The sequence below is a fragment of the Esox lucius genome, chromosome 24, assembly GCF_011004845.1.
Source record: "Esox lucius isolate fEsoLuc1 chromosome 24, fEsoLuc1.pri, whole genome shotgun sequence".
Taxonomy (NCBI): domain Eukaryota; kingdom Metazoa; phylum Chordata; class Actinopteri; order Esociformes; family Esocidae; genus Esox; species Esox lucius.
The window spans coordinates 23144663-23156717 of NC_047592.1; the positions used below are offsets into that span (position 1 = coordinate 23144663).

At 44.1% G+C, this 12055-nt stretch overlaps 1 protein-coding gene across 1 annotated transcript; it reads right to left on the reverse strand.

Moving 5' to 3' along the window:
• Window positions 1–5003: 5003 nt before the first annotated feature.
• Window positions 5004–9115, reverse strand: LOC105027209 (trichohyalin-like). The gene is made up of 3 exons (XM_029117432.2): window positions 7687–9115; window positions 7389–7538; window positions 5004–5348 (listed from the first exon to the last, which is right to left on the reverse strand). The coding sequence occupies exons 1-3, from the start codon at window positions 8968–8970 to the stop codon at window positions 5004–5006; spliced, it is 1779 nt and encodes a 592-aa protein (XP_028973265.2). The 5' UTR covers window positions 8971–9115.
• Between the last annotated feature and the right edge of the window lie 2940 nt (window positions 9116–12055).

Below are 12055 nucleotides of genomic sequence, written 5' to 3' on the forward strand. Positions count from 1 at the left end.
CAGCTCCTTGTAAAACTGATTTTATTTGAATTTATGATGTTAAACTAATTCTCAGTGGATTTTACCGATATTACAGTCCAATATGATCAATTCAGTGTGCTGGTTAGTATTTATTTTGTTTTTCTTTCAGCCCTTACTCCAGCAGTTTACAGACACCCCATCTAGCCACTTTGAGCCAAGAGCCCATTTGTTTTTTGCCTCCCACTCTGCCTGGTGTGCCATAAGGGGTTGGTGCGCTGACCCGCTGTTACCAGTCATGTGGACTCCTGCTGCTCTCACCATGCCATCCAGGAGGCCTGCCGGGCCCAGATGCTGTACGTTGCTACAATGTGCGGTACAGACAGGGATGACAGGGAGTGTACCAGTTGTTCCGGCTCCAGTTCAAGGAACCATGCCAGTAAACCTGCCCCAGAGATAGTTCCTCAGCCACTGAAGATCTTCATCTCTGGGTTCTCTGGACAAAAGGTTATCGTCATAAATCGGCTACATCTCCACAGATGACAAATTGTTGGAAGTGGCTGGCTTTTACTGTAAGAATCCCAAACAAGGACTATTGTTTAACCATAAACAAAGCAATAACTTGGTAAGCTATCTATCAAATAAGGGTCAAAATCATATATAATATGATAATATTAGATAATAGATAATACCTGTTATTATATCACAAACATCTACTAATATTATCTGGTTACAAAAGCCTGGATGTGTAAACAGGAAATTATATTCATAATGCATATACATTTTCAACAATAGTAATAGGGAACTGAGCACACATATTATAAATACTGTGCATATAATCCTCAATTCTGAGCTGAGGGCAGAGTGGCAGGATGAAAGCCATTCATCACGAAAAAGAACCTCCAAGTTTACATAAAATCTCCCAAAACATATCAGTAACTGCAGTGCTTGACTTAGGCCGAAACAGTCTTCTAATTTTAGTCAAAAGAGCAGTCTGGGACATCTGGGATAGTCTACTTTAATGGAACAAGCCTTATTAACCCATACATTTTGATGAACATAGTATAATGTGAAATTTGTCAGTTCCTGTACTTATCTAATCCCAAGTCAAGCGCATCCGAAACAGATGCCCAAGCCACCTCAGCTGACCCCTCTCGATGTGGAGGAGCAGCGGCTCTACTCTGAGCTCCTCCCAGGTGACCGAGCTTCTCACCCTATCTCTAAGGGATCGCCCAGCCACCCTGCAGAGAAAGCTCATTTCGGCTGCCTGTATCCGGGATCTTGTCATTTCGGTCATGACCCAAAGCTCATGACCACAGGTGAGAGTAGGAACGTAGATTGACCGGTAAATCGAGAGCTTCGCCTTACGGCTCAGCTCTTTCTTCACCACGACAGACCGATACATCGACTCTGGAGTTGCCCATGGTGAGAGGCGGCGGGCTGGTGTGGGTTTGCTTATAGCTCCCCAGCTCTGCCGCCATGTGTTGGAGTTTACCCCGGTGAACGAGAGGGTCGTTTCCCTGCGCCTTCGGGTCGGGGATAGGTCTCTCACTGTTGTTTGTGCCTATGGGCCGAACGGCAGTGCAGAGTACCCGACCTTCTTGGAGTCTCTGGGAGGGGTGCTGGAAAGTGCTCCAACTGGGGACTCTATCGTTCTACTGGGGGACTTCAACGCCCACGTGGGCAACGACAGTGACACCTGGAGGGGTGTGATTGGGAGGAACAGCCCCCCTGATCTGAACCCGAGTGGTGTTCAGTTATTGGACTTCTGTGCTAGTCACAGTTTGTCTATAACGAACACCATGTTCAAGCATAAGGGTGTCCATCAGTGCACATGGCACCAGGACACCCTAGGCCGCAGGTCGATGATCGACTTTGTTGTCGTTTCATCTGACCTGCGGCCGTATGTCTTGGACACTCGGGTGAAGAGAGGGGCGGAGCTGTCAACTGATCACCACCTGGTGGTGAGTTGGATCCGATGGCGGGGGAGGAAGCTGGACAGACTCGGCAGGCCCAAGCGTACTGTAAGGGTCTGCTGGGAACGTCTGGCCGAGTCTCCTGTCAGAGAGATCTTTAACTCCCACCTCCGACAGAGCTTCGACTGGATCCCGAGGGAGGCTGGAGATATTGAGTCCGAGTGGACCATGTTCTCCACCGCCATTGTCGAAGCGGCCGTTCGGAGCTGTGGACGTAAGGTCTCCGGTGCCTGTCGAGGCGGCAATCCCCGAACCCGGTGGTGGACACCGGAAGTAAGGGATGCCGTCAAGCTGAAGAAGGAGTCCTATCAGGCCTGGTTGGCTTGTGGGACTCCTGAGGCAGCTGATGGGTACCGACTGGCCAAGCGGACTGCAGCCCGGGTGGTTGTGTAGGCAAAAACTCGGGCCTGGGAGGAGTTCGGTGAGGCCATGGAGAAGGACTATCGGCTGGCCTCGAAGAGATTCTGGCGCCGGACGGTTTGCCAGAATCGCTGTTTACGGTTTGCCAGAATCGCTGTTTACAACGCTGTTTACAGTAGAGGTGGGCAGCTGTTGACCTCAACTGGGGATGTCGTCGGGCGGTGGAAGGAGTACTTCGCGGATCTCCTCAATCCCGCCGTCACATCTTCCATTGAGGAAGCAGAGGATGAGGGCTCAGAGGTGGACTCGTCCATCACCCGGGCTGAAGTCACTGAGGTGGTCAAGAAACTCCTCGGTGGCAAGGCACCGGGGGTGGATGAGATCCGCCCTGAGTACCTCAAGTCTCTGGATGTTGTGGGGCTGTCTTGGTTGACACGCCTGTGCAACATCGCGTGGCGGTCGGGGACAGTGCCTTTGGGATGGCAGACCGGGGTGGTGGTCCCTCTTTTTAAGAAGGGGGACCGGAGGGTGTGTTCCAACTACAGGGGGATCACACTTCTCAGCCTCCCCGGGAAAGTCTATGCCAGGGTTCTGGAGAGGAGAATACGGCCGATAGTAGAACCTCGGATTCAGGAGGAACAGTGTGGTTTTCGTCTGGGCCGTGGAACACTGGACCAGCTCTATACCCTCTACGGGGTGTTGGAGGGTTCATGGGAGTTTGCCCAACCAATCCACATGTGTTTTGTGGATTTGGAGAAGGCATTCGACTGTGTCCCTCGCGGCATCCTGTGGAGAGTGCTTCGGGAATATGGGGTCCTGGGTCCTTTGCTAAGGGCTGTCAGGTCCCTGTACGACCGAAGCAGGAGCTTGGTCCGCATTGCCGGCAGTAAGTCAGACTTGTTCCCAGTGCATGTTGGACTCCGGCAGGGCTGCCCTTTGTCACCGGTTCTGTTCATAATTTTTATGGACAGAATTTCTAGGCGCAGCCAGGGGCCGGAGGGTGTCAGGTTCGGGGACCACACGATTTCGTCCCTGCTCTTTGCGGATGATGTTGTCGTGTTGGCTTCTTCAAACCAGGACCTTCAGCATGCGCTGGGACGGTTTGCAGCCGAGTGTGAAGCGGTGGGGATGAGAATCAGTACCTCCAAATCCGAGGCCATGGTCCTCAGTCGGAAAAGGGTGGCCTGCTCACTTCAGGTTGGTGGAGAGTGCCTGCCTCAAGTGGAGGAGTTTAAGTATCTAGGGGTCTTGTTCACGAGTGAGGGAAGGATGGAACGGGAGATTGACAGACGGATCGGTGCAGCTTCTGCAGTAATGCGGTCGATGTATCGGTCTGTCGTGGTGAAGAAAGAGCTGAGCCGCAAGGCGAAGCTCTCGATTTACCGGTCAATCTACGTTCCTACTCTCACCTATGGTCATGAGCTTTGGGTCATGACCGAAAGGACAAGATCCCGGATACAGGCGGCCGAAATGAGCTTTCTCCGCAGGGTGGCTGGGCGTTCCCTTAGAGATAGGGTGAGAAGCTCGGTCACCCGGGAGGAGCTCAGAGTAGAACCGCTGCTCCTCCACATCGAGAGGGGTCAGCTGAGGTGGCTTGGGCATCTGTTTCGGATGCCTCCGGAACGCCTTCCTGGGAAGGTGTTCCGGTCCCGTCCCACCAGGAGGAGACCCCGGGGAAGACCTAGGACACGCTGGAGGGACTATGTCTCCCGGCTGGCCTGGGAACTCCTCGGTGTCCCCCCGGAAGAGCTAGAGGAAGTGTCTGGGGAGAGGGAAGTCTGGGCATCCCTGCTTAGACTGCTGCCCCCGCGACCCGGCCCCGGATGAAGCGGAAGAAGATGATGATGATGATTAAATTGGCACTCATTTCTAAAAACTAGTTGTTTGCTTTCTCATTATGGGGTATTGTATTAATGGCCACAAAATGGCCATTATTGTAAATGTGTCATTAGTCTACAACACAAAACATTTAAAGAAAGTGAAAGGATTGGAATACTTTCCAAAGGAACTGAATCAAAGGGTATTTTGATGAATTAACTGATGGATGGCACCAACCTTGAATTTTTTGATCTTATTTCAATCTCAGAAACAAAAGATCCTTGCTTTTTTGGTTACATCTCTTATTTCATGCAAAGGCATTATACATTTCCAACAGGCATAAAAATGTTGACTGTATGGTTGATTAGGGGTATTTATGTAAAACCAGTTTATTTCAAAACAATCCCAAGTAATGCATCTGAACCATTCAATGACCTGTAATTTTCTTAGCATTTGCTCACCATGCTAATAGACTGGTTATCATGGTAATAGGCTCTGCCCATATTTACATATCAAATTCAAGTGGCCAGTCATGAATTCAGCCTGGTTACAGACTGTTGTGCTACCTCAATCAAATGCCCTCTCAGCTTGTCTGTAGCATAGGCCTGCCAGGTGGTGTTGAGCATCAGGTGTTGAGTGCCCACAAACGTTGCATAATAGTTATCCTAACTAAAAATAAAAACAGAATTGGATGCATTTAATCAAGGAACCATGGAAGTTAAAACATTTAAAATATATTGTATGCTGTAATATATACATCACTGAAGAGCTGCTACTTGATTTGCAGTAAACGGTTAAGAGGTGTCTTGATGTAGCTAGGATATCTTTTTCATGGGGCAGACAACCGGTTAATGAAGGATACAGGAAAGGGAAGAAACTATTCAGGCAGTACTATGTGGATTTAGTTGAGCTTCTGGAGAGCTTCCGCTCCTCAGTCCTGGTGTACTGGACGGCCCAAATCCAGGCCCTCCCATACAGCCACAACAGGGCCTGTGCCACTCTGCCCCGGTCTGTCAGGGCCTGTGCCACTGTGCCCCGGTCTGTCAGGGCCTGTGCCACTCTGCCCCGGTCTGTCAGGGCCTGTGCCACTCTGCCCTGGTCTGTCAGGGCCTGTGCCACTCTGCCCCGGTCTGTCAGGGCATGTGCCACTCTGTCCCGGTCTGTCAGGGCCTGTGCCACTCTGCCCCGGTCTGTCAGGGCCTGTGTCACTCTGCCCTGGTCTGTCAGGGCCTGTGACTTATGTTATGTTAGCAGAACACACTGTTGCATGTCTAAGATTGCTTGCTAGCTGCATTTTAATTTTAGCATCAGCGGAGTTGTGTGGAGAGATTCAGAATCTCTAGAAGCATCAAATCAAAATTCAGAATATATGTGTATGACACAAATTGTGAGGACGTAACTCTGTAGGTCTGTCAGTTAGGGGTAAACAGTCAAATTAAGCAGTAACAACATAGTGCCTGGGCACCCAGACAATCAAATAAATACTTTGCATTCAACACAAACAAATAACCCAGACTGGTTTTGTGGTGAATGCGGTCACTTTAAGAAAGGTTTTAAACAGACAAAGTGACTGACTATGAGTAGCTACACTGATATCACATGAAACCTTCTTTCTAATCATTGACGTTATGGTCTGGTTACAGAAATCACCTGTCCTAGTGTCGGGCTGGCTGCTAGCAGAACTGTTAAAAGGACAAAGTAAAGGTACTTGGGTGTGTACACCAGTTATGGGAAGTGGAGGACATGTAGCCATCTCAGGCTCACACGCCAGGCAACCAGAGTGGCCCTGACACTGGAGATTAGAATACTTTGCATGAAACATTATGAAGACTGAAATCAAACCTTTATTCATACACCAATTGGAAGAAACAGTGGTTAGGCTCAGATCCAAAACATTGGTTGTTGAATGATGTCTGGACCCTGGCTGAATAGGAGTTACCCCAGGGGGTCCCAGGGGTCACCCCACTTCCCAGAGCCCTTGGGGTTTATCTTTGCTGAACATAGAATACAAATAAACAAAGAGATGAACAGATCCCTCTGGTCCTCTGACCTTCCCCTCTGACCTATTCCTCTGACCTTCCCCTCTGACCTAGTCCTCTGACCTTCCCCTCTGACCTAGTCCTCTGACCTTCCCCTCTGACCTAGTCCTCTGACCTTCCCCCTCTGACCTAATCCTTTGACCTTCCCCTCTGACCTAGTCCTCTGACCTTCCCCTCTGACCTAGTCCTCTGACCTTCCCCTCTGACCTATTCCTCTGACCTTCCCCTCTGACCTAGTCCTCTGACATTATCGTCGGACCTGTTAATTACTTAGTTGCCCCAAGACACAGCAATTGTCTCTCAAAGTGTGTGATCCATTAATGAAGGCCTGTTCATTGTTATTTTGTCATATATCAAATGTAAGTTTCCATAAATCCTCCAAATAGGAATATCTTCCATCCACATTCCCCTGTATCTATATTTAAACTATTTGTTTTGGTTGTCATGGAGAGCGGAAAATGTAGAAATGTTTTGCATTATACAGTACAAGTAAAAGTGTGTCTCAAAGTTGATGGGTTTATCAATCCTCCTACCACTCTTTAGAAATTCACCTTCTGACTTTCTTCTGCAACACATGACAATGGAGGGCACTCTGAGCAAGTTAGTAGAGTTGAGAGGTTGGTTTGGGGAAGAGACATTTTACAACATCAAAAATTGCCATTGACTACAATGCTTGTATTACTACAAAAATGCACATATTTTAATCATGTAGGAAAACACACCAAAACATATTACATCAGAATCCGTTTAAAATGACGTATGGATTTAAACAAATCTTCCAAATGTTCCTGTCTCACATTAATCCATGTTTGTGTTCATCACTCAGCCATGGGTGTATGACACAATGTAAAAAGGGACAATAGTAAAGTGGTGAAGGTAACTCATAACATTCACATGCAAATATCAACATTTCTAATGTAATGGGAACCACTTTCAGTAAGCAATTCTGAGTGAGGATGATAAATATAGTACTTAAAATGTCTCCCAGCAAAGTTAACATGGATTTTAATATCCAGTAACCATCTGTACTTTTATTTGTCCACATAGCAAAGAAACACATACAAATATTTAAAATGCTCATGTTGTTTTATTTATTAAATGAATGTCAACCATTTACTTTTTATGGTTTTTTCAAATGTTCTTTGCCATATGCCATTTCCAACACCATTTTTCTTTCCTTCTCCTTCTGTTTCCTTTGGTCATATTGCCTTGACACCTCATCTAGGTGGGCTTTCACCCTCTCCTTACTCTCCCTCACTTTGTCCTTATGCTCTACTTTTTGGGCTCTGAGCATCTCTTTCTCTTTCTTTTTCTCCAGGATCTCTCTTTCTTTCCTTTCTATTTTCTCCTGCTTCTCCTTTGCTTCCTGGGCTTTCTTAGTATCCTTCTGAAAGAGAAAGACCAAACTGTATGTTAAATAGTCATCTGAGATATTAATATCACTCCTCCAGTGTGAAGAACTTAATCTACTGAATATGATAGTTTGACCCTTAGGTGACATGTGACCTTGTGACTGGTTAGATGGAGTACTGTACCTCTGTCTGCTCTTGCTCTCTGAACCTCAGGACAGTCTGCATGTGATACAGCTGAATGTGTGCATCCTTCATCCTCTCCAACATATCTTTCTTTTCTATCACCCATCTGTCTTTCTCCTTTTTCATTTTCTCCATTTCACTGTTCTTTCTATCCCACTCTCCTGTCTGCACCAACCTCTCCTTTTCCATTTCACTCTTTTCCATCTCCCATCCCCTCTTCTCATCTTCATGCTGGCTCAGAAGCATCATCTTTTCTCTTTCCAGAGCCTCTATCAGTCTCTCCTTCTTTCTCAGCTCAGTCATCCACTTCTCTGCTGCCTGTGTGCTCTTCTCTTTTATCTTCTCCTTCTCCTTCATCCATCTTTCTCCTCGTTGATCCCAGAGACTTTGCAGACAAGCGGTGACCCTGGCCCATGCCCCCCTTTCCTTCTTCCAGGCTTCTAGGGTCTGATTCTTGTCCTGTTCTGCTTTGGCCAATGCTGTCTCCAAACCCTTTCTGATACACTTCCATCTGTTCCTCTCTCTGACCCTGTCCACCTTTTCATTCTCATCTGACAGTCTGTTGATCTCCACTGTCCCCGTCTCCACCTTGGCCAGGTACACAAATTCCTCCTCTGCTATCTTGTGCAGCAATGTTTGTCTGTCTGCTGCTGCATGTTCTTTCTCTTTCTCTAACACATCCATGGCCTTTTCATTCTCAGCTAACAGTCTTGTGTTCTTAACTGTCAACTTTCCTATCTTGCCCAACCTCAGTATGTTCTGCATCTTCAGGTTTGTCATTTGGATTTCGATCTTTTCTTTGTCTGCCACTAAGTTTTCTCTCTGTTCCTTTAACACATTTCTCTCCCTTTCATTCTCAGCTAACATCCTTGTACAGTCCACAATCACCTTCTCTAACTTGGCCAGGTTCACAGTGTTCAGTACCTTCAGTTCAGCCATTTTGCTGTCTATCTCATATCTGTCTGACACATCTCTTTCTGTCTGTTCTGTGAACAAGTCTCTATCTAGCTTCCATTGTTTGCTTTGTATGTCAATATGATCCTCATTCTCTTCTTTCTTGCTCAGAAGCTCTTCTACTTCTCTTTGTATTTCTTGCTCTTGTTCTTCCCTCATCTTGTTAACTTTGTTCAACAAGTCTCTCTTTAGCTTCCATCGTTGCTGGTCTACCTTGATGCAAGTCTCAATCCTCTTTCTCATTCTAACTAGCCCCTCCATTTCTCTTTGTCTGTCTTTCTCTTGTCCCTCCATCTCACTGCTTTTCTTCACCTCCTCACTTTCCATCATCTCTGTCTCCCTCTCACTGACCACTGTCTGCTTCAAGAAATATATATATATATTTTTCAATTAATACTTTTTCCTATTAATTTCTTTAAACTGTTTGACCATGCCAGTTATCCAACTTAAGTTAGGCCTACTCTCTGGCTAATTACTTGACTCTAGCAATGTGTATTGTTAATATGCCAACTAGCTGCTGATTTGAAATTAATTCATATCAGATATTATTTCACATATTAATTCTGACTTACCTGTTCAGTGGATTCAGTCTTTATCTGAAATAGATTCAGTCTATTCTATGCAAATTCTGACTAATTACAGTTTAAGAAGTAGGCTATGATCACTAAAGAAGTATTGTATTGAATGGTTGTAGTGTCTTCTTGTCTTTGGTTATGTAACTTGTTGTAATCTAACCTAATTATGATGTCATAATGAGTTTGGAATTGTGGCTTGAATTCTGTGTTGTGACATAGAATCAATGAATTCTGAATGTTAGAATTAAGGGTCATTGGAGGCTGAGGGAATTTATTGTTACAATATAAAATGTATTATTTTAATTAAATGAACACAGAGATTGCATGTTTGCTTGACCTGTAGTTTGCACTAGGCTGTGATGTCTAACATGAGGAACAATATTTAAAGATTTAAAAATGTTGTTCTCACAATATTTAAAGATTTAAAAATTTTGTTCTCAATATTTCGAGGACAATATTTTTTTACATTATATAATAGATGTAGGTGCTTTAGATACAGTTGGTTGTATTGTTTATCATTTATGATGCCTGATGATTCCCTGTTGCACATTGCTCTGCTGGAGGCATGTGCTCAACTTGCCTAACATTACACAGCAGTGCATAGTACAACAAGCAGGTCACATGTTTGCTCTAGCTTCTTCTAATCAAGCCAGTCAGGCTGTAACTCCCTAGTTGCAGGATAATAGATCATTATATCTGTGTCATTTCTTGTTTCTTTTGTTATTCTTAAGTACATTCACAGATTCAAGTGTTGTCTTGGCTGTGTGCTTTGGGTTGTTGTCATGATGACAAATTAATCCTTGACCCAGTTTGAGGTCCTGTGTTTTCTGAATCATGTTTTCTTCAGGGATCTCTGTATTTTGCTCTGGTCATCCATCCATCAATACTGACCATTCTCCCAGTTCCTGCTGCTGAGAATCATCCCAAGAGTATGATGCTCCCACTACCAAATGTAAGAAATCTGCCGTTTTGTAAAGTGGTTGAAATAATAACTGCGGTCTCATCCACCCAGATAATCTTTTTTCGCATGCTCTCTTTTTTTTTATTTCTTAGATGGTCCATATGTTGACAGATGTGTGCCTTCTATAGTCATATCCAATCAATTGAATTTGCAACACATGGACTCAGATTATGTTCTAAAGACATCTCAAGGTAAATCTCAGGACACTGGATGCATCTGGGCTTAATTTGGAGTGTTGTCGTGGAAAACACTTCAGATGCAAGATGCAAAGACTCAGGAGCCTTCGAATCCACAAGTAGACTTTATTGACGTCATAAAGCCGTGCTGATCTGCAGAGCAACCAAGCCATGTTGGTCTGCAGAACAACCAACTTCCAAACATTAAACACACATTTTTATACAGTATGGTTATACAATGATATTAGGTCCTCCCATTATGCTAATTTCTGGATGGATCCTTCTCAAATTTTCCATCATGTTTTTCACAAACCTCTGGGATTCGCTCCCCCAGCCACTACTCATCATGACTCAGCATATTCTCTGAAATGGAAAGATTTCCTGATCTATGGGCTCACTCATCCTCCCAAGATTTTGCCAAGACAGTCAAGGACAAGCTACAGGTCCTTCTGTCCTCAATATGAGATAACAACAACCACTCATTGCACTGACCATGGGAACAATAGTTCATCACTCTCTCTTAACAATTAAACTGTTTGGGAAAATAATATGAGCCCTGGTTAAATGTTTTATCAATTAACACTCACTTAATGTGCAAGTGATCACATGAGACGTTCTGTCTACTCTTCATCAGGTTAATGTGAAATAAAATTTTATGAAAATATCCCTACAGTGTCAAGGCAAAGGGTCTGAATACGTATGTACACAAGATATACATATATTGTTTTTCATGTCAATCGGTTAAAATGTCTAAAAACATGTTTTCACTGTCATTATGCAGTATTGTGTGTAGATTGACTTTGTAAAATTCTATCAAATAAAAACCATATAGACAACACAACATAGTATGGAGAAACTGAATACTTTCCACAGGCACTGTACACAATCCAGGTAAATCAAAAATCCATTAATTGTCAGGTATGTAAACTGTGACATTGATTGATCTGGCAATTGCTGTTGATCAATTGGTTGTATATTTGTTAGTCTTTTAATGTCTGTTAATATGAAATTAATCTAAAAGTAATTGACAGTAATCAGATTACATTACTTGAGTTATCCAAAAGATATGTTACTGATTACAATTTTGGACAGGAAACTTGTAACCGTCAGTGATGTCATTAAAAAGTAACCTACCCACTACTATTAACACACAACTCTGCATCACACAGGGAGAGAAGAGGTTAATGAAGAACATGATGTTGGACAGATTGAATGTACAATACATCCAGAAGATAACCTGAAAATCCAATCAACTGCAACAACATCTTCATACCTTAAATATCTCTTTCCTCTATTAATATCTTTTATCCTCTTAGATTCTGACTGATCAGTTCTTTTTTGAAAAAAATCGTATTTAAAAAAAGTAACAGTGAGACATTGAGCAAAGCTGCTGAAGTTGTGGTCCGTTTTCATGAAATCAGTAAAAGCCACAGATGAACTAACTGATACAAATATATGGCATGATGTCATTTTAACCTGTTTCAAAATAACAGTAAAGCACTAGGCCATTTTCAAGAATGTATAAATGATTTAACTTCCTGGTGGTGATTTTGTTGGGCCATCTAGTGTTCTTCATGTAATGCCTTCCATTATCAGCAGAGGGAGGATTTGTCCAGGAGATAATGTCTTCATAATTAGCTTTTTTTAATACAAGTGCTATCGCTGGACTCAGATATGAAAGGCAAAGATCTTTAATTCATGAA